The following is a 26,469-nucleotide window of genomic DNA, read 5'->3' on the forward strand; positions in this document are numbered from 1 at the left end:
TAGTAGGACCTCTTGTTTCAACTATTCTTCCAGCCAAACCAGTTCTTACTGCTAATGAATTAGCAACTGAACCTCTCCTAAGTGTTCCAGTTGAAGCTTAAGTGTTTGCACCTCCAACTCCAACTAAAGATGCAATCTTTGAACTTCCAACTGAAGCTGGAGTGTTTGAACCTCCTCTTCCTCTATTACTCACCTACCATATGATGCAAGAAATCAGCATTATTATTAATGCAGCTGAAGCTATTGAATATTAATTTAAACAAAATGAACAACACACCAAACTGAGTTGTGTATGCCCCACACCACTTGATGCAACTGCTACTGCAGATCTTTCTCTTGATTTGATTGAAGCTTCAGACCTTCCTTTTGATCTAACTAAAGTTGCAACTCTTTCCTTGTTACTCACCTACCATATAAAGTTAAAAATGTTAGGTAAACGAAGTAAATATACAAAGAAACAAAAAAAGGTAAACTAAAGTAAATAACTTAATAAAGGGTCTCACTACACTGAGCTCAGCAAGCCCCGTAACACTTACCATAACTGAACCTCCAACTAAAGTTTGAGAGTTCACAGATGGAATGTTTGAAGCTTGAGTGTTTGGACCTCTTCTTCCTCTGCCTATTCCTTTGTTACTCGCACCACCTGATGCAACTGCTGATCTTCCTCTTGACCTGACTAAAGTTGCAGCTTTTTATCTGTTAACCTACCATGCAAGTTAAAATTGTTAGGTAAACTGAAGTAAAAAAAAAATAGTTCGATAAACTGAAGTAAATATCTTAACACTTTGTCTCACCTGACTGAGCTCAACATACCCCACACCAAGAAAAGTAGGTTTAATCAAAGGAGGTCTACCTCCTTTACCTCTTGGATGCTTTCTTTAACAACAGGTTCAATTGCCTTACATGTCCTTTGCATTATGTCTAGGTTGTAAGCACTTAGTGCATTTTAAGTCCACATATGATTTTCTCAGTTTGGTTGGTCTTATAACTTCATCACTTGCTTTCTTTCTAGCCTTCTTAGGCCTTCCAGGAGGTTTAGGGTTTAGGGGTGGAAGGATAACATCAGTGGTATATTTGATCATCATCTTTAGGGGTATAGGATATATAATAGGGCCATATGTCTTAAGGTATGACAGACTAAGATAATAACCAGCAACATGCATCTTAGGTTGTTCCCTTCTAAAAAGTATGGTAGCAACAGCATGCTGGCAAGGAATACCAATCACATCCCACTCCTTACAACTGCATGTTTCCAAATTCATGTTCACATCCTCATTATTACCCTTAAATTCAACCTCATACCTACACCCCCCATTATAATCAACAGTACACTCCAGTGATGCATTCTTATATTTATCCAACACCTGTTGTATCTCAGGACACACGAATCCATTGTATAATGACATACCATCTCTTTTCTTATAAAATCTCCTCATTAAATGTTTTCGAATCCACTCCAACATGGTTATCACAGGCTTCTCCCATGCCTTTAGAATGACAGAATTCCAAGATTCACACATATTGTTAATTACTAAATCATACTTTGAAATGGTTGGGAAATGTGCCCTTGCCCAAAGATGGAATGCCACCTTCACAAGCCAATCATAGGCATCACTATTTATATCCTTTATGTTTTACATATGTTTCTTAAAGTCAAGCTCATTATAAGCTTTAGCAACATTCCATAACTCAGTCTTCAATTGCAATCCCCTAAATTTTTGCTTGAAGTTTTCATACATATGTTGAACATAAAATCTGTGGTCAGCTTTTTGCAATACATCCTCAAAGGTTTGAAGTAAACCCTAAAATAAATAAAACAAGTTAATTAGCAATTAGATATATAATTTACTTTTTCAGTTAAAATAATAATTAAATTTTTTTACCTTTTGTCGATCAGATATAAATGTCAAACCACGTGGGGACCAACAATCCCCATCAATTCTTCCATGAACCATGACCATGAGTCCCTATTCTCAACCTCAACAATAGCAATAGCCAAAGGGAACATCTTATTGTTCCCATCAATCCCAATTGCACTAAGCAAATGTCCACCATAAAACTCTTTCAAAAAAGTTCCATTAACACCAATGAATGGCCTACACCATTCCCTAATATTTCTATATATGGCCTCATAAGATAAAAACAGTCTTTTGAATCTTCTGGGTTCGATCTCACTAAGGTAATTACTAATCTTAGCAACTAAACCTGGGTTGGTTTCTTGAATCAATTGGCAATACTTTCTAAGATTTAAATATTGTTCTCCATGGTTCCCCTCAACCATCTCTTTTGCTCTTCCTTTTGACCTATAAATCTTCTGCATGGAGATATCAATTACGAGTTCCCTTGTTACAGTTTGTCTCCTTGAACTAAATTCCCAATTTGGATTCTCTTTAATTGCCTTCGTATACCTGTTTGCAATGTAAGTTGATGTTGCAAGATGATTTGTTTGAACTGCAGTACAGTTGTGGTCCTTAATAAATGTTTTTATGCTCAAACAACTCTCACTTTGAGTTTGAGATACACGTATTCTCCACCCAAAACTTTGGCTACATATGGCAGTGAGTAGTTTTTTCTCAATTTTTTTGAACTTCACGTCAAATTTCTTTGTCACTGCATAAAGTCTTAAAGCCATTCTGAATTCAGCAAATGTTGTAATTTTCTGGCCCACTGCAAGTTCTACAATTTTCAAGTCTCTTTGAGGATCAAAATCTTGGTATGTAGATGCAACTTCATCATCTTCAGACCCACAATGTAATACCCCTAATTTTAAAAGGATAGTGTCGTAATTTTAATAATTATTTTATTGCATTTTTATTTGTTTATTTGCCTGTTTATTTTAATTAATTGATTAATTATTTTATTTAATTGAATTGTTTGTTTAATTGTTTATTTAATTATATTTTTATTTTTTTAAAAACGGATTCAATTAGTTTTAATTGTTTAAATGGTTTATTAGTTTATTTAAATGAGTTAATTGGATTAAATTAGTATTATTAATTTTAATGTGAAATTAGGATTTTAATCTTTTATGACTCACGTATTGGCCGACTAGGAGTTAATTAGATTTTTCGTCTCTAAGTATAAGTAGACTTAGGTTTTGTATTTTTCTATATATATACTGTTATAAGTCTGCAAAGGGGTTGTAGAACCCTATTCACGTACAGAGATATAGAGAGAAACAAAGAGGGAATTGTGAGAAAAACAGAGAGTTATCAGTTAGGGTTTCAGCCATGGATTAAATGACGGACCTAGGAGGAGGGAAGGTTGAGCAGTAGAAGGTTGACAGTGAACGGACGTCGTCGGAAAACTTAAGAAGACGGCGACGAAGTTTTGATTCAAAATCTCACAGGCAAGTTTTATTCTGTCTCTCTCCCCTTGACATGTGTTCTGTGCATGCCTAGATGATCTCTACGATTTTAATCAGATATTAAATGGATCTTGCATGCTTAGTATATGTTAAATTAATCATCTGTATGTGTTTAATTTGATCTGGAATAGTAATCACCGAACTTGAATTTCATTGTTTGATCTTAAAGCATGTTGAATCGGTAGTTATTTTTATTGTTCTTTTTAAATCAAACTGTTTTAAATAAATGACTGGGATGATACTGGATGTATTTTAGACTCTTAAGTTCAATATTAATGAGGAACAGAAGGGTTGGAAGCGGCAGGAGACGAGCAAACGAAGGAAAACGGTTCAGGGCTCTCAGAGAGGGAGAGAGCCGGCTCCATGGAAGAGGGAGCCGGCTCCCTCAAGTGCAGAGCTGGCTCTAGGGGTTAGAGAGCTGGCTCCCACTCCTCTAGAGCCGGCTCCAAGGTGCATAGAGTCGGCTCCATGCTTGGACAGAGCCTGTTCTTAAGTTTTGAGAGCAGACTCTCTTATGTTACCACATTCTAGAATTTTTTTGGGCACGGTTTGGACGATTTGTTCTTTCCGAATTGTTTTGGGACTTTACTGGGGGGTTCTAAATACTAGAATCATGTAATATTAAAACCTCATATGGCATAATTTATACCTTTATGCTAATGGATTGAATAGTAGGAAAGTAAACACCTTTGCATGCTGTTAACAGATAGAAGGGATGTAATTGCTTAATTTTGTTTTGGCAATTTGAAGGACTATAGCATGATTATAAACTTGTTTTGGATGCTCAAAAGGGTCATTAACTTATTAGACTTGGTCTATGCTTACTCTGGATTCTAATTGCTGAATTATTAAACTTTGTTCTATCAAATTACATGGATTAATGTTTTGGGTTCTAGTTGCTGAACTATTAAACTTTGTTATGTCAATTACATGGATTAATGTTTTGGATGTTAATTGATGAACCATTAAATACTATTATATCAATTACATGGATATTATTCTGGACTTTAATTGATGAACCATTAAATACTGTTCTATCAATTACAGGGATGTTATTCTGGATTTTGGTTGATGAACCATTTAAATTCTGTTTCTATCAACTATATGGATTATGTGGATTTTATTTGATGTACTATTTTAAGTGTTGCATCATTTATGGATCATATGCATTATATGCACTGTGATACCCCTCGGATCTGAGACACGGGTTTATCAGACCCAGGCCCAAACCCGAGGGAATATCAAACAATTAAAGTATTTTAAAACGAACACAGATGACAAAAACCAATAAAGATAGAATAAAACTGAAAGAAATAATAATAATAAAATCCTCCATGTGTAACTGAAAATTTAAAACTCCAATCCTCCAAAACTTCAAAGTTACAACTTGGGAATCCACTGATGGACCCCTAACTAAAAATTCAACTGAGACTGAAACTGAAAAATAGATAATACTAGAAACATCGGGGAAAGTCCTACGTAATCCGATGAAAGTGAGACTGTCCTCGACAAGCACGATCAAGCTCTAAGGCTGGTACCGTCCTGTACCTGAAAAGAATAATAAAGGAGTGGGTCAGACCCACGAGCAAGTTCTAATCTAACTGCAATCCATACAGTGACCCAATACGCAGATACACCGTAGACACCTCACAATATCTATCTAGTCCATACGTATAAATATATCCACACTAAGGGACATTCACTAGTCTATAATAGGGGTCTCAACCTGAATAGAAGGCAACATGCGAATACGCACCCAAAGGTGGGCATGAGTACCTAGACCTAACAGGGTACACCTCAACCTATTATAACCAGCTACGCATCCACTGCATATACGCACCCTAACCAACGAGTCTGAGACTCAAGCTCAACTCGTGGTACCATAAACATATATATAAAGTCCGTCCAAATCCAGAGTAAGCAGTTCAACTATTTATTAAACTGACCTACAATAAACCAACTAGTTAGTCACTCAACTTATTCAGTGGATATGACTTAACTACCATCCGTTAATCCAGGAAGTCATCCAACTTGGTTACAGCTGGTCTGACTTAGTCACAATTAGGATTCGATAACTTTCAATCCATTCCATTAATCCATTAGGTTAGGTTTATGCGTTTTGAACTAAACCGTCCCTAGTATGTCACCGTCCCATACCGGTACATACAATCCTCCATATCCAGGTAAATTACAACATATATAACAGTTTAATAATTTACAGACCCAAAAACCACCATCCAAACAATTGCAGAAAAAATATTTAAAGCTTCAGCAATTTAAATCCAAGCATTTAACCATATAATTGCAGAAGACGATTTAACAAATCAACAACTAACATCTAGAGCATGCATAAACCAAATTTAATATGTCAGAGACTCCATCATGCATGTGAATAGGTTAAATAATCCTATTATTATCCAATAAATTGCTAAAACAATTTCAGAAGATTGTTTAATATTTCGGCAATTTAAATCCAAGCATTAACCATATAGTTGCAGGAAACGATTTAATAATTCAGCAACTAGCCTCCTAAGCATGCATAGATGAAAATTAATAAGTAAATGACCTTATCATGCACTTGAATGCATTCTAAAACAAATTTTATAAACGCATTATATTCCATCAAATTGCTGAAATTTAATTCAACAATTAATTCAACTTCCATTTGTTAACAACATAAGAAGTGCCTTAATTTTTACACTGTTTGTCCCGACAATTTAGAATTAAACTTTAATCAATTTAGGGTCTTAATAACACTCAAAATTCATTCCTTAATCCCTCTGTAAAGTTCCAAATTCACTGAAATAGTCTCCATGCTCCAACAGTGAACATAGTACGTAGAAAATTAAAAAAAAAAAACTTAAAATAAATCAAAAATAACAAGGGAGCCTGCTCCAAATTTTGAAGCAGGCTCTTTTCCAGCCTAGAGCCTGCTCTAGGACTCCTTAGAGCCGGCTCTACTTTGTTGTGGGAGCCGGCTCCCACTTCTATGGAGCCGGCTCTCACCTCCTTTGAGAGCCTTCAGTCCCCGGTGCGTCGTTTCAGCTTTTGTGCTCCTTCTCCGGCCTATTCCTATCACTCTATTAGTTTTTAAAACCAAACTTAGGTGTCATATTAATACCCAGTAGCATCCCAATGGCTTGATAACAACAATTAAAATCAATTACAAAGATTAAATTTGCTACCGAACTAACCCGCGTTAGGAACAAAACTGAAACTATAATTCTATTCCAACCTCTCTGTTTCTCTTCACAAACTGATCTTAGGAGTCTTATATCATCCCATTAACATCCCCAGGGTTTGTTTACAGAAGATAAAAGCAAGAATCTTAACTAAAATCTCAACAGATTTTAATATGCTTTAATGAACAGAACTGGGAGCAACAATACACGAACTGTAAACAGATTTGAAATCAATGCAAACAAATCATCAACAAGCATACATTAAACACATAAGTTTCAATTACTAATTAGTTAATCCCTAAAGACTATCTAGGTGCATAGAACACGAGCCAAAGAGAAGGAGGAAGATAAGAACTTGCCTGTGATTTCAATTTTGAAATCCCTGTGTCGTCTCTAAGTTTTCCGGCAATTCTGAACGCCGCCAAGCTTCCTATAACTCTGTCTCTAATCCTTACTTAACCTCCTTGGTCCTCTCTGTACAATTCCTCTTAAGCCTCACTCTGTTTTCCCACAACTGCTCTCTGTTTCTCTCTCTGTATCTTTGGTACGTGAATAGGGTTTTTTCCAACCCTTGATACAGATTATAACCGTATATATATAGGCGTAAAAAACATAAACCCTAATCCATGTTTAATCAGAGACAGAGCCCTAATTCTAAACCTAGTCGGCCCATGAAACTATCTCTGTTACGGCTTACCTATACGTGAAATTCCAACTCCAAAGTTAACTGTAACTTAAAACAGAATTAAATAAAAAAAACAATTAAATAATTAAATCCACTTAACTAATTAATTCCAATTAAAAACCCAATTAAATAATTTAAAACACTTAAACAATAAAATGCCAATTAAATAATAAAAGACAACTTAATTCAATTTAAAACACATGACACATAGGTAAACAATAATTAAACCAAATAATCACATAAAACCAATTTAATTCAAATTTCAAATAACCAATTAAACAAATGAAAAAAATAATAAAATAAATAAAAATGCGATAAAGACAATAAAATAAATAAAAATGCAATACAATAAATATTAAAAATGCCGAGACTATCGTTTTTAAAATTAGGGGTATTACATTCTTCCCCCCTAACAAAAGGAATTCCGTCCTCGGAATTCGCTCTTACTTTCTTCTAATATTTCAGGAAACTGCGAGCGAATAACATCCTCCCATTCCCAAGTGGACTCAGCCTTATTGTGATGACTCCACTGCACACAAACCAAAGGGATAACCTTATTGCGAAGGATTTGATCCCGACGATCGACAATACGACATGGTGGCTCCAAATAAGTTGCATCCGGCTGCAACTCAACCTCCCCAACATCGATATGCTGAAACCGATCCTTATCTCGCAGAAATTTCCGCAACATGGACACATGGAATACGTTGTGTACGCGGTCCAAATTATCCGGCAGTGCCAACCGATAAACAACAGCTCCAACTCGATCCGTAATCATGAATGGACCGACAAACCGCGGAGACAACTTCCCTTTCTTCCCAAAGCGCATAACACCCTTCGTAGGAGATACTTTGAGAAGAACCTGATCCCCAACCTGAAACTCCAAAGCACGAGTGCGACGATCAGCATAGCTCTTTTGCCTACTTTGGGCAGTACACATGCGATCTCGAATAAGAGCAATCTTCTCAGAGGTATCCTTGATGAACTCAGGACCTAAGAATCGATTCTCTCCAACCTCCATCCAACAAATAGGTGATCGACACGGTCGACCGTATAACGCCTCAAAAGGTGCCATCCCAATAGTTTTTTGGAAATTATTGTCATAAGCAAACTCCACAAGTGACAAATATTCCTCCCAGGGGCCCTTGAAATTCAGGACACACGACCGAAGCATATCTTCTATAATCTGATTCACCCTTTTAGTCTGTCCGTCAGTCTGAGGATGATAAGCAGTACTAAGGTGTAACTCCGCACCTAAAGCCTGCTGAAAGCTCTTCCAAAATCCAGATACAAAGCTCGAATCCCTGTCCGATATAATAGACAATGGAATGCCATGTAGCTTCACAATCTCTAAAATGTAAAGCCTCGCCAACTGCTCTGAAGTGTAATCAGTGCAAATAGGCAAGAAATGAGCTGACTTGGTCAACCTATCCACAATGAACCATATGGAATTATGCCCCTTGAAAGAATTTGGCAACCCTTCCACAAAATCCATAGATATGCTCTCCCATTTCCACTCCGAAATTGGTAGTGACTGTAAAGCTCCTGGCGGCCTCTGATGATCAATCTTAACCATCTGACAAGTACTACACTGAGAAATAAAAAGAGCAATGTCCCTCTTCATACCTACCCACCAAAACTGCCGCTTCATATCCTGATACATCTTATCGCCTCCTGGATGAACAGAGAACTTAGAGTGGTGAGTCTCAGTCATCACATCCTTCCTCAAATTATCAGCAGAAGGTACCACTAACCGTCCCTTGTACCTTAAACCTCCATCAGCCTCAACATAGTAGAATGGAACCTCTCCGGAAGCTATCTCTGCGACCTTGTCGACACACTGCTGATCGGTGAGTTGTGCTTGTAAAACCTTACGAATGATGGAAGGTGTAACCACCATGCAAGCCATAAAAGCATCCGATAACTCATCCACACTCTTCAAAGCATTCCACTCAGTAGTGAGTAGAGCAGAAAGACTACCAACAGGTCGGCGACTGAGTGCATCCGCCACCACATTCGCTTTCCCTGGATGGTACTATATAGAAAAATGATAGTCTTTTACAAACTCCAACCATCTGCGCTGTCTCATATTCAGCTCCCGCTGAGTGAACAAGTACTGCAGACTCTTGTGATCACTGAATAATCTAAAAGACTCACCTAACAGATAATGCCTCCAAATACGCAAGGCAAAGACCACTGCTGCCAACTCCAAATCATGTGTTGGATAATTAAGCTCATGAGGCTTAAGTTTTCGAGATCCATAAGAAATCGGTCGCTCCTCCTGCATCAATACACATCCAAGACCCTGCAACGAAGCATCCGTGTAAACAAGATACTCTATCCCGCTCTGCGGAGTAGCCAAAACCGGTGTAGAAGTCAGCTTCCTTTTCAGCTCATCAAAAGCTCGCTGACAGTATTCATCCCACACGAACTGTACACCCTTCTTTGTCAGATGAGTGAATGGTCCTGCTATCTTGGAGAACCCCTGGATGAATCTCCTGTAATATCCTGCCAGACCGAGAAAACTCCGAATCTCAGTAGGTGATGTAGGCTGTCCCCACTCAACCACAGCTGAAACCTTGGCCGGATCCACTGCTATCCCCTTTTCTGACACCACGTGACCCAGAAATTTCACCTCCCGCTGCCAAAATTCACACTTCTCGAACTTGGCATATAACTGGTGCTCACGAAGCATCTGCAAGACTATGCGAAGATGTCTAGCATGATCGTCCTCCGACCGAGAATAGATCAAGATGTCATCAATAAAGACAATAACAAACTGATCCAGATAAGCCCGGAAGACTCTATTCATCAAGTTCATGAACACTGCAGGTGTATTAGTTGTCCCAAACGGCATAACACGAAACTCATAAGAACCATATCTCGTGAGAAATGCTGTCTTAGGAATATCCTGCTCCCTAACCCTTAGCTGATGATACCCAGAACGCAGATCAATCTCCATCCATTTTTTAAATTATTGCCCTGTTGAAAAGTTAGATCAGTAACATGGATATGGCATCAAAACATATTGCTCATAGTCTGTTTTTGAGAAACTAATAATTTAAAGTAACTCCTTGAACAAAAAAAATGGACACAAAAGAAACGAAGTGGCTTAGACAAATGCATCAGGCCTGCTCGTGTCTAGGTTGGGAAGTGGGTTGATAATAAGGTTTATTCATCCACTAAATTGATACAATCACCCGCCCTAGAGATCCTATTCCTATCCCACACAACATATGGGTGGAGATATAATTTTTTTTTTGACACGGAGTTATAATAATTATCCTATGTGTATAAGTTCCAAGTTCCAACGCAACATAATACATATGCAAATTTTGATACACACACACACACACACACACACACACACACACATATATGTATGTATATCTAATTAGTATATGTATGTAGGAGTTATGGTGTGATGTTTAACACTGATGAGTATAATGGTTTCAGGTATGATCTGAGGATGGATTAGAATTGTGAGTGTTATTGTATGCTGTCATGTACGTGATGGGATTGTGCGTCAGTTGAGGCGATTATGGACGGCTTAGTTTTTAGAACCAGTGAGAGCGGTGTTGTCGGATAGGCACCTTTTTCTTTTGAGGAGTCAGTGAACTATTATGACTGAGGTCACAGTCTTATGTGCACAGTGTTTGAGGGAGTGCCGCCTTAAAAAGTTAAAGGTGGAATGGATGGTAAAGTATCGTTTCATGGCATTGAGGTTATCATTTGGAAGTGACTGTATTTAGGTAGAGCGTAACGCGGTGTCCGATGGGTTGTAATCGTCTTTAGTGTTGGTATGTTGTGAGCATTAATGCTCTTTTCCGATAGTTGCGTTGTGATTTTTATCTTAGTACTATACGAATGGGTGGTATGGATCTGGTTCGTTTGACTTATCATGGGTGTTGCAGAGAATCGTATGCGAGATTTCTGTATGGATAATGTATGACGGTCTGTTAGTGGCGAGGTTACCTAGAATCGAGGTCGTAGTTCCGTATGTGTTTCCAGTTGGTTCATCTCCTTGTGTGTAGGGAGTTCACTTTATCTCAGGTGAGATTGGGTGTCCACGGCTGGACGATTGGTGAATAGCATGTGACAGGGTGTCGGGAGTGTTTCAGTGCGAGTTGTTGGTCTCTTGTGAAAGTGGGGTTCGTTACCCTTTCTGTTTGTTCTAGTCCTGGCAAGGACGTCGTTTGTCATGAGTCTTGTCTTCTGTTTACGAGTTGTGTGCCCTTGTGGATGGACAGACCTGTGTGTGGTTTGTTATGATGTTAGAGTTCATCAGTAAAGGTTTGTTTAGTTTGGTCGACTCACTCCCACGGAGGGAGATAAAGTCGTTGGTTTTTTATAGCGTTTGTTTTGGGAGTGGTCTTGATCAGTGGGATGTGAGGCACGAGTTGCCAAATAAGAATTGTGTTTTTGGCGTTTAGTGGTAGCAGTGATGGCTAGGGGTTATGTATTGAGCGGCGGCTTGAGGATGATTAGATGATGTGAAGTGAGTCGTGTACTCGGATGTTTCTATAGGCGTTTGATTCGAACAGTGTCTTGAAGTTTTAAGCATGAGATGGTCTTATTGTGTGTTTTGACAAGGTAAGAATTGAATCGAGTGATGTTATGAGTTATTTACTTGGTGTGGATGTTATGAGGAAATTAGAGATTTTTAGTGATGGTTGATAATTGTGACGTTTGGTGCTGTGTTGTTTTTAACTTGTTACGAGTTGCATAATTGAAGAGTTATTGAGATTCTTAGAGCTGGTGTGTGACTGTGTAGTCGTTAAGGTTATGTGGAATGATGGATGTATAATGAGTAGATCTCTTGGTCGTTTTGTGGACTGTATGAGACTGTGTTTGAGGTTTAGACCTGAGGACAGGAACGACGTCTGTGCTAAGACCGGATTAAGGATGAGTATGGCCTGGCCAACCATTTCTCTTGAATCAGTCCCTCTTCAGCACGATGTCGGGTCAAGGGTCAATGGTTGTTTCCACTTATTAGTGACAGTAAAAGTACGGTTTTACGCGTTGTGTCGGTATGGCAGTGTGGACTCAGATGATTTGTCTCCGGTGGTGGGGTATATTAGGTAATACTAAGTGTTTGATAAAGGGTTTGCGGAATGATCATTGATTATTGATGATCTTGTTTTGAGGGTTTATGACCTGGGTGTAGGATAATTTGTTTTATTGTTTTGGTGACTTATGATTATGTAGTTGTTGGGAGATTCATTATTCAGTTATCTTGAAGTTGTTAAGTGTAATGATTGTCGAATGATGCGGTTGGTGGTTGCTTGTACCGATATATGGTAGTGTAGCTATGTGTTAAGTGGCCAGTGTTGGTCTGATAGAGATGTGTGAATCAGAGTTGAGCTTGACTGTGAGATGAACGGGGTTCTTTAGAGGATGAGTTGGGCTTTGACGTAGTCATGTTCGTTGGTCGGGTGACTATTCTTCTTTCATTCTTTGGATCCTTTCATGGTAGTGTTGAATGGACCGATGTCCATTTTGAGTTGAGTATTGTGTAGGGCGAATCAGTTGGTTTTGTGTTGCAAAGTTGTGAGAAATGGGTGCTTTCATAGGGTGGTGACCATTACGTTTTAGTGGCAGTGGTGTGTGATTATCTGGTGAAGTCCGGTGTCAAAGGCAATAATGTCGGTGAGTTCATGGTCTTTTGGTTTTGTAGAGTGTTTCTCGAGAAGGTGTGTACTGTTGGCCTCCTTCTTTAAGGAGGGTAGATTTCGTGGACGAAATCTTTTAAGGAGGGTAGATTGTAATATTTTCGATTTTTATCATTTTCTATGTTCTAGAACTTTTCTGCTTTTGCAAGGGCATTTCGTCTTTTCTTGTTTTGCGTACTGGACACCGTGGAGTGTGCCGGTTGTATCCGAGAGTTGGTTGGGGGTGTTTCATGGAGTTTAAGACTCTTTAAAATGCAATGTTAGTCATTTTTGTAATTTTTCATTTTTTTGGCAGGACGGTCCCGTGTGGGACTTGCCACTGGAATTGTTGCGTACGTGATTTTTTATTGGATCCAATTGCATATCATTTATTTTTACTTGATGTGTTTTATATGGTTTTATTGTGGTTGTGTGCATATGTATGTGTGTGTTACTTAAAAAAAAAAAAAAAAAATCTTTGGTGGTGGGACCTACCACCATAAAATCTTTTGATTTGTGGCAAATAGGCCACACTTTGGCCTTATTATCTCTCTCTTCTCCCGGCTTTCTCTCATTTCCTTCTCTTTTTATTTTTGTTTTTCTTCTCAAATTTCAAACTACAATTCCTTTTCAACCAGTGAGAATTTTTGGGTGCCATTTGCGGCAAAACGGAGAGTGCGGCGAGATCTACAAGTGGGTGTAAGCAATTTCAGCATTTATGCATCCTAGGGATTTCGAATTTGAGGGCTTAAATTGGGGTTTTTGCATCTGAGAGGTAGGGGTGTTTAAACTCACAATTTTCTTGCTCCTTTGTGAATTATTTTCTTTAAGTTGTTGTCTTGCATGCTATATTGTATTGATTTCCTCTAAAATGATTATTTTGTTGTAAATGGAGGATGTGATTATGTGCCTTAGTTGCTATTACATGGACTAGCATGCTTGTATGATGAAAAATTCATGCCTTATATGCTTATTTGGTTAAATTAATGTTGAATGGAAGCATGTTGTATTTCTTTGGATTATTTTGTAAAGCTTGCTAAATGTTTAAGCTTGAAGTAGTTGTAGAATGATAAGTATTGGCATGGCATGAATTGACATGATGCATTTTTGCATAAACATTGGGAAGAAAATTGAACAATTTGTTTTGAAATGAAAAGGGGAATTTTTGGGAGAAAGTTTTGTTTATGTACTTTTATGCATGTATGCAGTCGAGCATGGGTTGGATGCTAGTACGGTAGGGTACTTGTCACAACATAGAGGGTTGTGTAAGTTTTAACTTAAGTAGGCGAGGAGCTTGGTTGCTCCAGGGTTGTTTGGGTGCCGGTTCTTGTCGAACTAATGGCGTGGGCTTCTAGCTCGTGGATTGAGCTATTTGGTGCGCAATCATTTTTGATCTTCTTGTTGCATTTGGTGAGGTGCTTAGAGCACGACCTTAGAACGAGTTCATATTTTAAGTTGTTGTCTTGCATGTTATATTGTATTGATTTCCTCTAAAATGATTATTTTGTTGTAAATGTAGGATGTGATTATATGCTTTAGTTGCTATTACATGGACTAGCATGCTTGTATGATGAAAAATTCATGCCTTATATGCTTATTTGGTTAAATTAATGTTGAATGGAAGCATGTTGTATTTTTTTGGATTATTTTGTAAAGCTTGCTAAGTGTTTAAGCTTGAAGTAGGTGTAGAATGATAAGTATTGGCATAACATGAATTGATATGATGCATTTTCGCATAAACATTGGGAAGAAAATGGGAACAATTTGTTTTGAAATGAAAAGGTGAATTTTTGGGAGAAAGTTTTGATTAAAGTGGTTTTGTGAAAAACTCGGTCGCCGCGGAGTCACCAAAGGGCCATGGTGTTAATGTAACCTAGAGGGAACTAGGGGAAAATACCCTAGTGTGGTTGAGCTATCTGGGCCCCAAATGACTCTGCGGATGTACTAAGGGTCTGGGACAATAGCCAATCCTTCTCTCGTGTCGCTGAGGAGTCACCAACGGACGGGTTATATTAACAATTTGAAAAGTGATGAATGGTTTTGAAAATGGGGAGCGACAATGTACGACATTGCATTTCATAGCTCCATATTGTTCATGTGGATTTGAGATTGATGTTGTATTTCTCCTGGCATAGCATGATCCCGTTCCCTATTATTCTATTCATTGTTTGGATTCACGGGGTCACAAGAGGTGTGTTTTAGGCACCACCTACTGAGCAATTTGCTCATCCCTTTATATTTAACATTTTTCAGGACATGAAAAAGAAATGGTTGTATTTACAATTCCATAATGGCTAATGTTGTAAACTTGATGCAATATTGTTGCAATGCTTGTTAATTATATTGGGATCATGTATTATTGGGTATGCAAAGCTTGTGTTTCAACTGGATGGAATGTAGTATGTCATTTTCAATGTGTTAGAACAGGTTTTGGGTGGGTTACACAACTTCCACGTTATCCACTTTCATTTTCATAAATCACAGCAAATCCAGTGGCTGATTCTGGGCACTCCGAGTCGTTTCGGTCGACTGAAATGGGCACTTCGATTGACCGATTCTTCCAGTAACCTTATGGAGGTTTTGGGTTCACTACCGGTCGACCGGTTGGCTATTTCGGCCGACCGGTTAAGGGGTTTTGCTTCGGCTTCACTTCGGTCGATTGAAGTGATGCAGTTTGGTAGTTCCATGCTTTTCTTTCCTGTCTATCCATTCTAAGCCTTAGAAATTTACCTTGAGCCGTAGTGGAGTATAACCATGACACATAAATGATATTTTGACATTGGAAATGACGGAAATGACTTAGGTATCCTCGGGTTCGGGTAAGGACCCGGTTAACTGTTCGGACCCACAGGTTCGGGTCGTTGCAATATTTTTACGAAATACCTATTTTTATGCCAATTTTCCGGCCTATTAATTTTTATCCTTTGATCAACTACTCAATTATTCTCCTTGTTCTACTATTCTTGAATTTCAAATTTTTTGTGCACTTATATATTATATGTTATATGTGTATATAGTGGTGTTCAATTGCTCTTGTTAATCAGGGAGTAGCATACTCACTTTTAATCATAATAGTAGAATCTAATCCAACGGACATTATTTAATTAACTTTCTTTTAATTATTTTAGGAAATTTAGTTATTTTTTTTATTACCATTTGATACTATTAAAATGAAATGACAAAAGTAGACATTTAAAAAAAATTTAACAATATACTTTCCTAAAAATAAAAATTAACAATTTTCTTACTCCCCAACAGGCTATTGATTCGTGATTGTTCATGATTGTTGCAAAGAAGAGATGGAGAAATGGGCAATCGGAAGAAGCTAAGACCTGCACCTGAAAGATGCAATAGGCTATATTGTTGAAACTACAATAAAAATGCTATAATTTCAAACCAATTAATTTGTAGATTTTTATTGGAGTTTTACTAGTAACAAATTTGGTTTAGAGTACGCTGATTTTAAAATAATATTTTACTAAAATAATCTGGTTAAAGTGTAAAGGATTTGGTTTACTTGGATGTTATGCTTAAGATTAAAAATCACTTTGATTATATTTGCAATGAAGCTTCACTCTATACACCTGTTGAGCTACACTTTTATTTTTGCCGAGTAGACTATTTCAATAAATTTATTAATAACAATCAAAATTAATTTATACAGAGGAATTATATATATATAAAAGTAAATAGAACCCATATTTTTATGAAAAATAATTTTCAGACTTATTTCTTGCTGATTTATTCTGTCTATTAATTTTTATCCTTTGATACTAGTTGTTGGTACCCAAATATTCTCATTGTTTTACTATTTTTGAATTTTATATTTTTTGTCCACTTATATATAAAAATATATATTGACAATATGGTATTAATGTGGAGAGATAATATAGAGAGAGAGGGGCTAACCCATTAAAAAAAAAAAAAAAAAAAAAAGGTTGACCAGCCCAACCCAAATACAGTATTTGGCTATTATTCATTTGTGCTTTAGCCCAAAAGAAGTCTGAATGTATATTATATATACATATCTAATCTCAATTCCTAGGGTTTTCTTTAGCAAATTGTCAGTCACCACCTACACCGCGCTCTGGTCAGATCTGCCGGTGGCTGTATTGTCTATTCCGATCAGCTTCGCCGGCGTCCTCTCCGTATTGTCAATTTGTCTCCACAGACTTGTGCGAAGACCACAACTTTCAATCTGTCTCGCCGTTTCCCTTGTGTGTTCTGATCCGATTGTTTTGTTAAGTGTTTAATTATAACAATTCATAGAAAGGAACAAGTCTGAAGTGGATTCAACAGAAGTGAGAGAGAGAGAAGAAGAGAAGAAGAAGGAGAAGTTGATTAATGGCCCAAATCTCCTCCGCCGCTCTTGAAACCATCGGCAGTAACCACGACCTGGTGATGGAGATTCTTCAGCTTCTGCCGCCGAAATCCCTCATTCGATTCAAGTCTGTCTCGAAAACGTGGTTCTCTCTAATCTCCGATCGTACCTTCTCTATCCTCTGGCAAAAGCGCCAACAATCCCATGATCATCCCAAAATTTCCGGCCTGTTCTTTACCTGTAAATCCCGAGTTCAAATCAAATACATTCCTCTCAAAGACACAGATGATGTTGGAAAGACATCCAGGCCATTGGCCCCTATCTTACCAAGTCTACAATCCTACCACAAAGCAATTCCGGTCTCTTCCCTGGCCCTTTTCCCGCACTAGTTATCCTGCCGACCCTCTATATTTGGCTTTTGATCCTTCCAAATCACTTCACTACAAAGTTGTTTTGCTTCGGAGACACAAGTATAAGAAGGATAATTACTTGTATCAAATTCATATTTATTCGTCAGAAACCAAAGCGTGGAGACCCTTTGGTGGTGATACTCTCCCGGCAAGATCAGCAGTATCAAATGACTTCGATCATGGAGTCTATTGTGATGTTTCCATCCATTGGACTTGCATATACTTTGATGTTGATCAGGAGAGATTGTGCCCAATGCCATCTCTACCAATATCACAGACTGCTGATAGTTTATTACGGCATTTTGGGGAGTCTGGGGGTCATTTACATCTTACTCAGCAGCACACCATATTTACTATTGACGTCTCTGAGATGGAAAGCGATTACTCCAATTGGTCGTTCAAGTATCGGGTTGACTTTAACTTGATGGTAGATTTCGTGACCGTGCTTGGTTTAGTTCTTGAAGAAGATGGAGGTGTGTATTTGATGCTATTTGTAGGCACCAACATGATTATCACTTACAACATAAAGGATAATACCTTTAAGAAGCTTCTTGATGTAGCACACTGTCCTGGTTCTTCTGAGGCTCAGCTTTTGTCGTATAAACACTGTATTCTCCATCCATACATTCTCCATCCATACATTGAGACATGGGTTTTATTTTAGGGTTTTATTTTAGTGTTTTGAAATGGTTCTCATACAATAATTGTAATTGTGATTGTGATGAGAAATAACTATTGAAATTAGGAGAGGCAACTTTTTATTGATCTTTAATTAGTTTCCCACATGGTTAGAGAGCATCCTATTGCATTTTAAAGGTCACTATTCACCAACTATTGCATAGCACAAATTTCATTTTATGGTTGTTTTGTCATCGGTTAATTTAGGCACTATCTTGTTTAATGGTATTAGTTGATCACTTGCAGCACTGCAACTTGAAGAAGGATATTATCACAAGTCACCTACCAAAGTAAAAAATTTCATTTCAATACAACATCCAACAGTGGAATCTTACTAGATGTGTGGTTTAAAAATCTAACTATTCCAACAACAAATCGGTCAGTTGATTTATGCGTCCAAGTCACGAACTGCAAACAAAAAAAGGAGAAAAAATGTTATTAATTTTATTATGATTATTATTATTATTATGATGTAATAATAACTAATAAACCAAATACAACTAAAGAAGTAGCTGACAAAATGAAGAGAAAAACAGAGAATCCAGCAACCATACATATTTCAGCATACATCACTGAGAAAAAAGCTTCCTACTGCCCTTCAAATGGAGAGAAATAAGAGAAGATGGGGTCTCTCAAGACTCAATCACTTGTAAAATGTTGGCGGCATATATAAAATTTGAAATTTAACCCACAAAAAAGGTGAAATTTTCCAAGAGGGAATAAGGACTACAAGAAATTTTCTAAGAGGGCTTTACTGGCTACCTAAAAATATCCCTCACTGCACACTTTCTATATGTGTGTGTGTGTGTGTGTCTATATATATATATACCTGTTGAGACTCCAAGAGTCAAGAGATATATCATTGAGTTGGAGCTTGTTGATCTGAGTTACGAGTATTACTTATTAGCAGCAATTAATTGTGCAAGCATCTTCTTCATCACCATCTGCATATGTGCTTTTAACAAGTGGACCTCTTCATCGTATTCCTTTCTAGCCATTCCTCGTAATCTGAATGGAGTTGGGCTTCCGATTCATAGTACCATGTCTATCTTCTCTTCCCATAACTTCGGAGAATAAGTCATCCCTAGCTCACAACATAACATATATTTACTACTATGGAAGAAGACATATACAATTGGTTATATACTATGGCTGAGACATAAATCTTAACAAGCCAAGTCAAATGGAGGATTGGGATTTATATTGTGTTTGGAAATAGGATTTACTGTGTTTGGAATCTATGGGATTGTGAATGGGATTTTGTTATGAGATTTAAAATATGTTTTTGATATGTTTTAAATCCCGTCTAAAAAGTCAGGATTTGAAGGGATTTGAAAGATAAATAAGATATTACCTTAATTAACCTTGTATAATATCTACTTCACATATTTTAATGTCCAACACTCTTCTTCTTATTTAACCCTACCCTATTAAATTTTTACTCTACTCTCTCATATGAGTGTTCTCCAACCTAATTTTACCTTTTAGTACTCTTTTTTAAGTATGTTGGTGATGGAGTTCTATCATGTAGTCCTTCCCAATATTTGTGTATTTGATGTAACTTTGGAGCATTTTACAATAAAATAAATATTTCATTTATCATGTAAACAGAGCATAAATGGTATAATATTATTTTTATTTCAAATCTCATTTTAAATCCCATTTTAAATTTAATTTGTTCCAAACATATGAATGGAATTTAAAGTTAATTCCAATTTCTATTCCTTTTCCAAATTCTAAAATAATTGATTCCAAACAAAATGGGATTTTGATCATTTTAATATTGAAGTTATTAAATCTGAACCTTAAAGTTAAAAGAAGAAAATTTTGATCAGAATTTTTTTTCAGAGGTGTTATCAAATCAATGAATTTTTTCATATTTCTTCTAATAATAATAAACTGAACAAAGTTTTCTTCATAATGTGCAAGAATCTCTTAAATCAAAATGATAATTAATGCAATAATGAAAATGTGATTTGTGCGGATCATGCCACAACGGGGTGGGACCCACATATTGCAATCCAACACTCAATCCAACGGTTCAGGATCGTCCCATGACTGCAAATGGGCTCGACCCACACAAGTCATGTAATGCCGACTCACAAAGAACGGACCGCGTCAACAACGTCCGAAAGACAATCCAAAGGTTAGAAATCAATCAATCAGAGTCCAAACTAATCAAGCAATGAATAAATTATTTAGGATGATATACTGTATTACTCAGGCTATTAAGTTTTGGTGTTTCGAGTCATTTGGTCGGTGGTGAACAAATAAATGGCTTTCATAAAGGGCGAGAAAATTCAAGGTAATATCGTTCTGGCTCGTGATCTCCTAAAAGGCTTTTTTTTTTAATAAGAGTGGTTGTGAGTCTCTATCCATACATTGAGACACTCTTTCCTGTTTGACTGATAGGTTGTGTTTTGAGTGTTTTATAACTTTTAACCTCAATCTTGAAATCTACTTCCCAGTTTATTGTGTCTTGCCCTTTTCTTAGTTTTTGAAATGGTTTGCATAACAATAATTGTAATTTTATTGAACTTTAATTAATTTCACACAGTTGCGGGTAGAGAACGTCCTGTTGCATTTTAAAGGTCACTATTCACTATGTTTCAGAACCAGTACCTAGCGAGAGAGAACAAGTGCATGTTTAAAGATCAAATGAGGGCATGCTTGGCTTCTTATTTGTTGTAGCATAGAATTCTGGTGGTTCCTCACCAAACGGAACAGTTTATGTCCACAAATTTCATTTTATGGTTGTTTTGTCATCGGTTCATTTAGTACTATCTTGTTTAATGGTACTCATTGATCACTTGGGTTGTAACTGTTTTAAATGATTTTTGTTTTATTTCCCACGTTAGTATTCATGAAATTGATTGATTTATGGAGTTTGTTGTATTACTAAATGTCGTTTTTGGTCCTTCTTGGTTGTGACTTTGATAACACATGTTTTTATAGTGGCCATTTTGCTGTCTATCATCCTAACGTGATGGCATACCTGTATGAGAGATCTCAACTTAACAAGTATAGTATACAAAACCTATTCCTAACATGTGATTCAAAAGCCATTTCATGTAAAATCATATGACAAATTCTAGGATGTGCATTGACAGCATCTAACAAATTTGTGCATACTTCAACCAAGCATTTTCCTACTGCCCTTCTAATGGAGAGAAAATATCATTTGGTAAACTAAAGGTTCATTTCGACTACAAATCAATCAAAGATGGGGGTCTCAGTCACTTGTATAATATGTTGGCAGCAAGGTGAAATTTTATAAGAGGGAAAGACTGGCTACCTAAAAAGATATGTGTGTGTCTGTGTCCGTGTCCATTATTGGCTTCAAAGCATTTAGACAATTTTTTAAGAATTTCATTTTTTTTTTCCTAGTTGGGAGTCACACACACTGCCTCCATTAAGGTTCGAACTGACTTTCTTTTGAGAAGTAGAGCCTTGTACCGCTATTTGAAAGCCCTTTGAAAGCATATTTGAAGGCGGCCTGTGATTCCGTCTCCTTGAATTTTCTATTGAAATTGATGCACAATTTGTCAATGGAGTTCCTGCTTGTTTATTCTAAACTGGGAGGGGTTAAACAAGGTTGTCCATTGTCTTCTCCACTTTTGAGAGTACTTTTCAACTCTCATGCAAATAATAATGAAAGCTAAAGAGAGAAGAATACAAAGAGAGAGAGAAAACAAAGAAACTTCAAATGTCCTATTGTTTACAGATCATCAGAATTTATACAGAAAATAAAATAACTTTTAGTTGTTTATGACGTGAAGGAATCTACTTTTTACAGCTTTTAATTGTTCATGACATGTGAACGAATTTGTTTTCTACGACCTTTAATTGTTCATGTGAGGCCCAACACCATTCTCATTGCAAATATGTCATAATTTTGACTAGTCAATCAAAAATAAAAAAGAATAATGTTGTCCAGAGATAAAATAAATCAGGATCAACATATTATCCTTTAGGAGATTAATGGAAGGCTTGCCTAAAACCAACAAATGATGAAGGATTGCCTAAGAAAGAGAGATGCCCATTAAAAACATGGGAACTTCTAGCTGCATATCAGGGAAGGGCAAAGAACATGTTGCATGATTCAAGCTCTTAACACCACTTTGTAAAAGTTGCAAAACAGATACAGAATTGCAAAGTGAACTAGGTTAAGAGGAAGAATAGTATTACATATTGACTGGACTAAAAGGAAGAGCAATATTGCATACGTACAGTAGTAATAATTTTTTTTTTTTTTTTTTTTTTGAGACTTTGGGCTACATCCCAGATTAGTCCTTCAGTAGCTCCACCCCCTTAACAGAGGGAAACATGGTCTTAAACACAATGAGAAGATCAAGGAAGACATAAGACACTTGGCGAGAATTCCAACCGTTCCACATGGAAGCTCACAGCGGTTGATGATACCTACTGCTAGAATTGTCATCCAATAGTTTTATAAATAGGGCATACTTGTAACTTATGTGCATTGTAAACTTTGTTCAACACACAAACTACGCGTTTTAATTATCCTTTCAATTCCTGCTACTGTATTTCAATCTCTTTCCTTTCCAATCATAAAAAAGATCTTGAAGTCTTCTTTTCTGCAAGAAAAGAAGTTTAGGTTCCCACTACCGATGGAATCATGAAAGTGGCATATATGCACTCGATTAATAAAACTTGAATCACCTTCTTCCTCACAGAAAAGATCCCAACTTTTTGAGATTCATCTCCTAGGAGCTCCTTGAGTGAGAGAAATGACAAAACGTATTCAAATCTTTGAAAACCTGAATGCATACTGGTTGTGTTGACCTCAACAAAAACATTAGTTGTCGAATTGGAAATCTTTGAAAACCTGAATGCATACCGGTTGTGTTGACCTCAACAAAAACATTAGTTGTCGAATTGGAAGATATGAGAAAACAAAATTTCATCCCTCCACATTGTGATTGGTTGAAGATCTAAAGGCCGCAGCTTACGGGAAAGGATGGGTCAATGGATTTTGTAATCTTGAGTCCATGAGCTGTTCACTCCATATTCTTTATGGAAGGGTCATATAACATCACTGATTCTAGCATCTTCAATTATCCAGTGTAGATTGCCATGCACACTAGCACCACAGTTACTGTTCTGTCTGGTGGAAAGAGAACCTTATCTATATTCTTACAGTAACCATTCCAAAAGTGTAGAGCTCCGTTCGTAGATGGACTAGACTTAGTTGCGCAATCTTTTTTTATCCTTAAAATGTTGAATGAAAGCTGATCACGTCTATAACCGAAACCATATGCGGATTTCGATTGTGAAATGAACTGGGACCGCAAAAAATTAGCTTTCGAGAGGGTTACATATGTAAAGTTTATCAATTTTATAGTCTAAAAACATATTAATCCATTTGCCGAACCCACGAAAAGCATGCATCTCTTCGGTAAATTGTATTCAAAACTCAATTTAATTGGTTCATCAACTCTAGTATGTTTTGAATACCTTACAACATCCCGGAGTTGGGTGTTGAACCCTCTTGTAGGCGAATTTTTTGCGGTCCCAGAGTTCCGAAATCCGCATATGGTTTCGGTTATAGCCCTGATCAGCTTTCATTCAAGATTCTAGGATAAAAAAAGATTGCGCAACTAAGTACATCTAAGAACTCAATAGCGGAGCTCTACACCTTTGAAATGGGTAACTGGAAGAATATAGGTAAGACTCCTTTGCAAACTTGACGGCAAATCAGCCGTGCTCGGGTTGGAAGCCTTGAAAGAAAACTAGGGATGACACGCTCATCAAGATAAAATGCAGATTCAGACTTCCCTCCTTCTTCGGTGCAGTCTCTTCCCTCCATCCAAAAAAATTACGCCCAAATCCTAGTAGAGATGAAAAAATATAGAGCAAGCATTAATTTCAAAAAGGTGTGAAAATGAATATTAAAATGTAGATCTACAAAATTCTAGTGATAATCAGATACAAGGTAGCCTCCGTGATTAAAAACTAGAGAAGAAGAAAGAAAAGGTAAAGCGAAACAAATTGTTATCCCTAAGAACGAGACTATACAATTCAGCAAAGGTGACAAAATTCGACACAACTATAAGTGATCGGATTTAAGAAATCCAAAACCCACTAAATAAAATAAAATACCAAAAAAAAAAAAAAAAAAAAACTAATTTGGACTATTAGAATATCATTAATCTACTTAAATGTTTTGTTTATTTCAGATACAGGAGAAAAAGAATGGTAAACAAACATTTCAAGTATAGAAGAACAGCAAGAGTAATGTGTTAGGTCAAAGAGCTTATACCTTAATTGATCATTTTCAAATTTTCTACTAGTACATATGCATTATTTTGGTTACAATAATCAAATGCGTATTGATTGATCTAGCCCTGAGACAGTCAAACAAAATGATATATTAACTGACATCAAGACAATACTATAACTCATTGACTAGGAGACAAAGTATTTAGAGAATTGTTTTTTTATGTACTGATTGATACATATGACGAATAATGCACAGAGTTTTAATGACCCTAAGGAACTAGCACAAACCAGTATGGTGTGGGATTCTGTTGGACAAAACAGAGGATACGCCCTTATCCTGGTTTTGCTAAGAGAATTTGCCTCAGCTTCAGTTCATTAAAGGTACGCTATAGCTATGCCATTAAGAGAACAAGATATCACGTGAAAGTGAGAAAGGAAACTGACTCTTAAAGCATTTGTCAACCAGGAAACGAATGTTAGACCACTAACATATTTCTATAGATAATCAAGCACCAAAAAAAAAAGCATCAACATCAAGATTTCAAATATCAATCTACACATTACTAGGTCTAAATCAATCTAACAAGAGAAGAATAAGAAAGATCCAGAGAAAAGAAGAGAAGAATAAGAAAGATCCATGGAAAAATATTGTAAACGCACCGGAAAAGAGGTCGATCCCGACGAAGAGGTCGTCGTTTTTTCGATTTATTGTAGGGAACGATGGACTATGGACTGATGATGAGTGATGGTATCATGGAGATATGCAAGATTTCAGATGGGTTCGTCTGGAGGAACTGAGGAAGAGAGAGCCGAGAGACAGCACAGACCCTATGTTAGGAAACCTAGGGTTAGAAACTTAGATACGCTCATGTAGGGCTGAATTTTTAAAAACAAATAATGAATAAATAAATAAATAGAATTAATATAATTACAGTACACAGATGGGTTCAGATTCAATCTCTATTTCTAATCCAATTCAGATTTTTTTTTTTCTTTTTTCATGCCCAGATTCAAATTTTTTTGTAGACATAATTGACCAAAAAAAAAAAAAAAAACAGATATAGAAGTTATAGAAATAAGAATTATAAATTTGTTTTGCTGAAGAAAAAAAGAAAAAAAACAAACAGAAGTTATAGAAATAAAAATTATATATTTGTTTTGCTGAAATAAAATATAGGTTACGGTGATTACCTCAAAATGCAATGCAAATTTTGTTACTTCATATTGTAAAAAAATATATATTATATAAAAAATATCATAAAAATTTTCACCAAATAGAATTTAGTTTGCAAAACAAGAATTACAGACCTTGATTAGTTGATTTAGAAAAAAAATTTTAAAACACCCATACATACCAGTTAACAGTTGGAGAGAGAGAGAGGGGCAAGCTTGAGAGTTGAGAGTCAGCGGCTGAAGCTAACGAACGGCGAACCCGAACAGCGGGCGATGGAAACTGAAAGACATGGGTTTTGATTTTTTAAACAATCTAATAGGCCGATATGGGTTTTGATATAGGTGATAGGTTTTGAACTTTTGATTCTTGCAGACAGATACATAGACTGAAATATATGGGTTTTGAACTTTTGATTCTTGTAGATTTTGTAGTTTGCAGTTTTAGAGAGGGAAAGAGAGGGGTTAAGTTCAGAGATGAGAACGAGATAGAGACGGAGGCTATTGGGGAGGCTGAAATGATCTGCTATAATTTTTTTTTTTTTCTGGGGCCCATCCATGGCACTATAATAATAACTAGTACAAGTCGAGCAAAGGTATACAAGCATACAGATATCATTCAATGCAATTAATTATATTGAACCAATTTCCCTGATAACATTGTTGTCACCATCATTTTAACTCTCGATGGCACTTTTGCTCAAGAGAGGGAACCAAAATTCAAATTTCAAAATTTTGGTTCTCTTTCTTTTTTATATACAT

At 36.6% G+C, this 26,469-nt stretch overlaps 2 protein-coding genes and 1 long non-coding RNA gene across 3 annotated transcripts; 1 reads left to right on the plus strand and 2 right to left on the minus strand.

Moving 5' to 3' along the window:
- Positions 1–1,906: 1,906 nt before the first annotated feature.
- On the minus strand, positions 1,907–17,412 carry LOC132269879 (uncharacterized). The gene is made up of 2 exons (XM_059771112.1): positions 17,376–17,412; positions 1,907–2,760 (listed from the first exon to the last, which is right to left on the minus strand). Exons 1-2 carry the CDS (start codon positions 17,410–17,412, stop codon positions 1,907–1,909), a joined length of 891 nt encoding a protein of 296 aa, XP_059627095.1.
- LOC132269880 (F-box protein At5g07610-like) lies at positions 17,411–18,280 on the plus strand. Its single transcript, XM_059771113.1, has one exon. It carries the CDS (start codon positions 17,411–17,413, stop codon positions 18,278–18,280), a length of 870 nt encoding a protein of 289 aa, XP_059627096.1.
- A 3,401-nt stretch (positions 18,281–21,681) lies between these two features.
- On the minus strand, positions 21,682–25,823 carry LOC132270823 (uncharacterized). The gene is made up of 2 exons (XR_009469583.1): positions 25,198–25,823; positions 21,682–24,146 (listed from the first exon to the last, which is right to left on the minus strand). It is a non-coding gene; the product is annotated as an uncharacterized LOC132270823 (long non-coding RNA).
- Between the last annotated feature and the right edge of the window lie 646 nt (positions 25,824–26,469).

Source organism: Cornus florida, unplaced genomic scaffold (assembly GCF_030987335.1).
Source record: "Cornus florida cultivar Cherokee Brave unplaced genomic scaffold, ASM3098733v1 CherokeeBrave_3.0.0_Hap2_Chr08, whole genome shotgun sequence".
Lineage (NCBI taxonomy): Eukaryota > Viridiplantae > Streptophyta > Magnoliopsida > Cornales > Cornaceae > Cornus > Cornus florida.

What these genes read in the sequence shown, in the direction of transcription:
- LOC132269880 (XM_059771113.1), top strand. Translation starts at nt 17,411, where the DNA reads ATGATCATCCCAAAATTTCCGGCCTGTTCTTTACCTGTAAATCCCGAG.
- LOC132269879 (XM_059771112.1), bottom strand. Translation starts at nt 17,412, where the DNA reads ATGGGATTGTTGGCGCTTTTGCCAGAGGATAGAGAAG. An exon ending in TTTGCCAGAGGATAGAGAAG is followed by an intron (nt 2,761 to 17,375) that starts GTACGATCGGAG and finishes TTTTAAAATTAG; the next exon opens with GGGTATTACATTGTGGGTCT.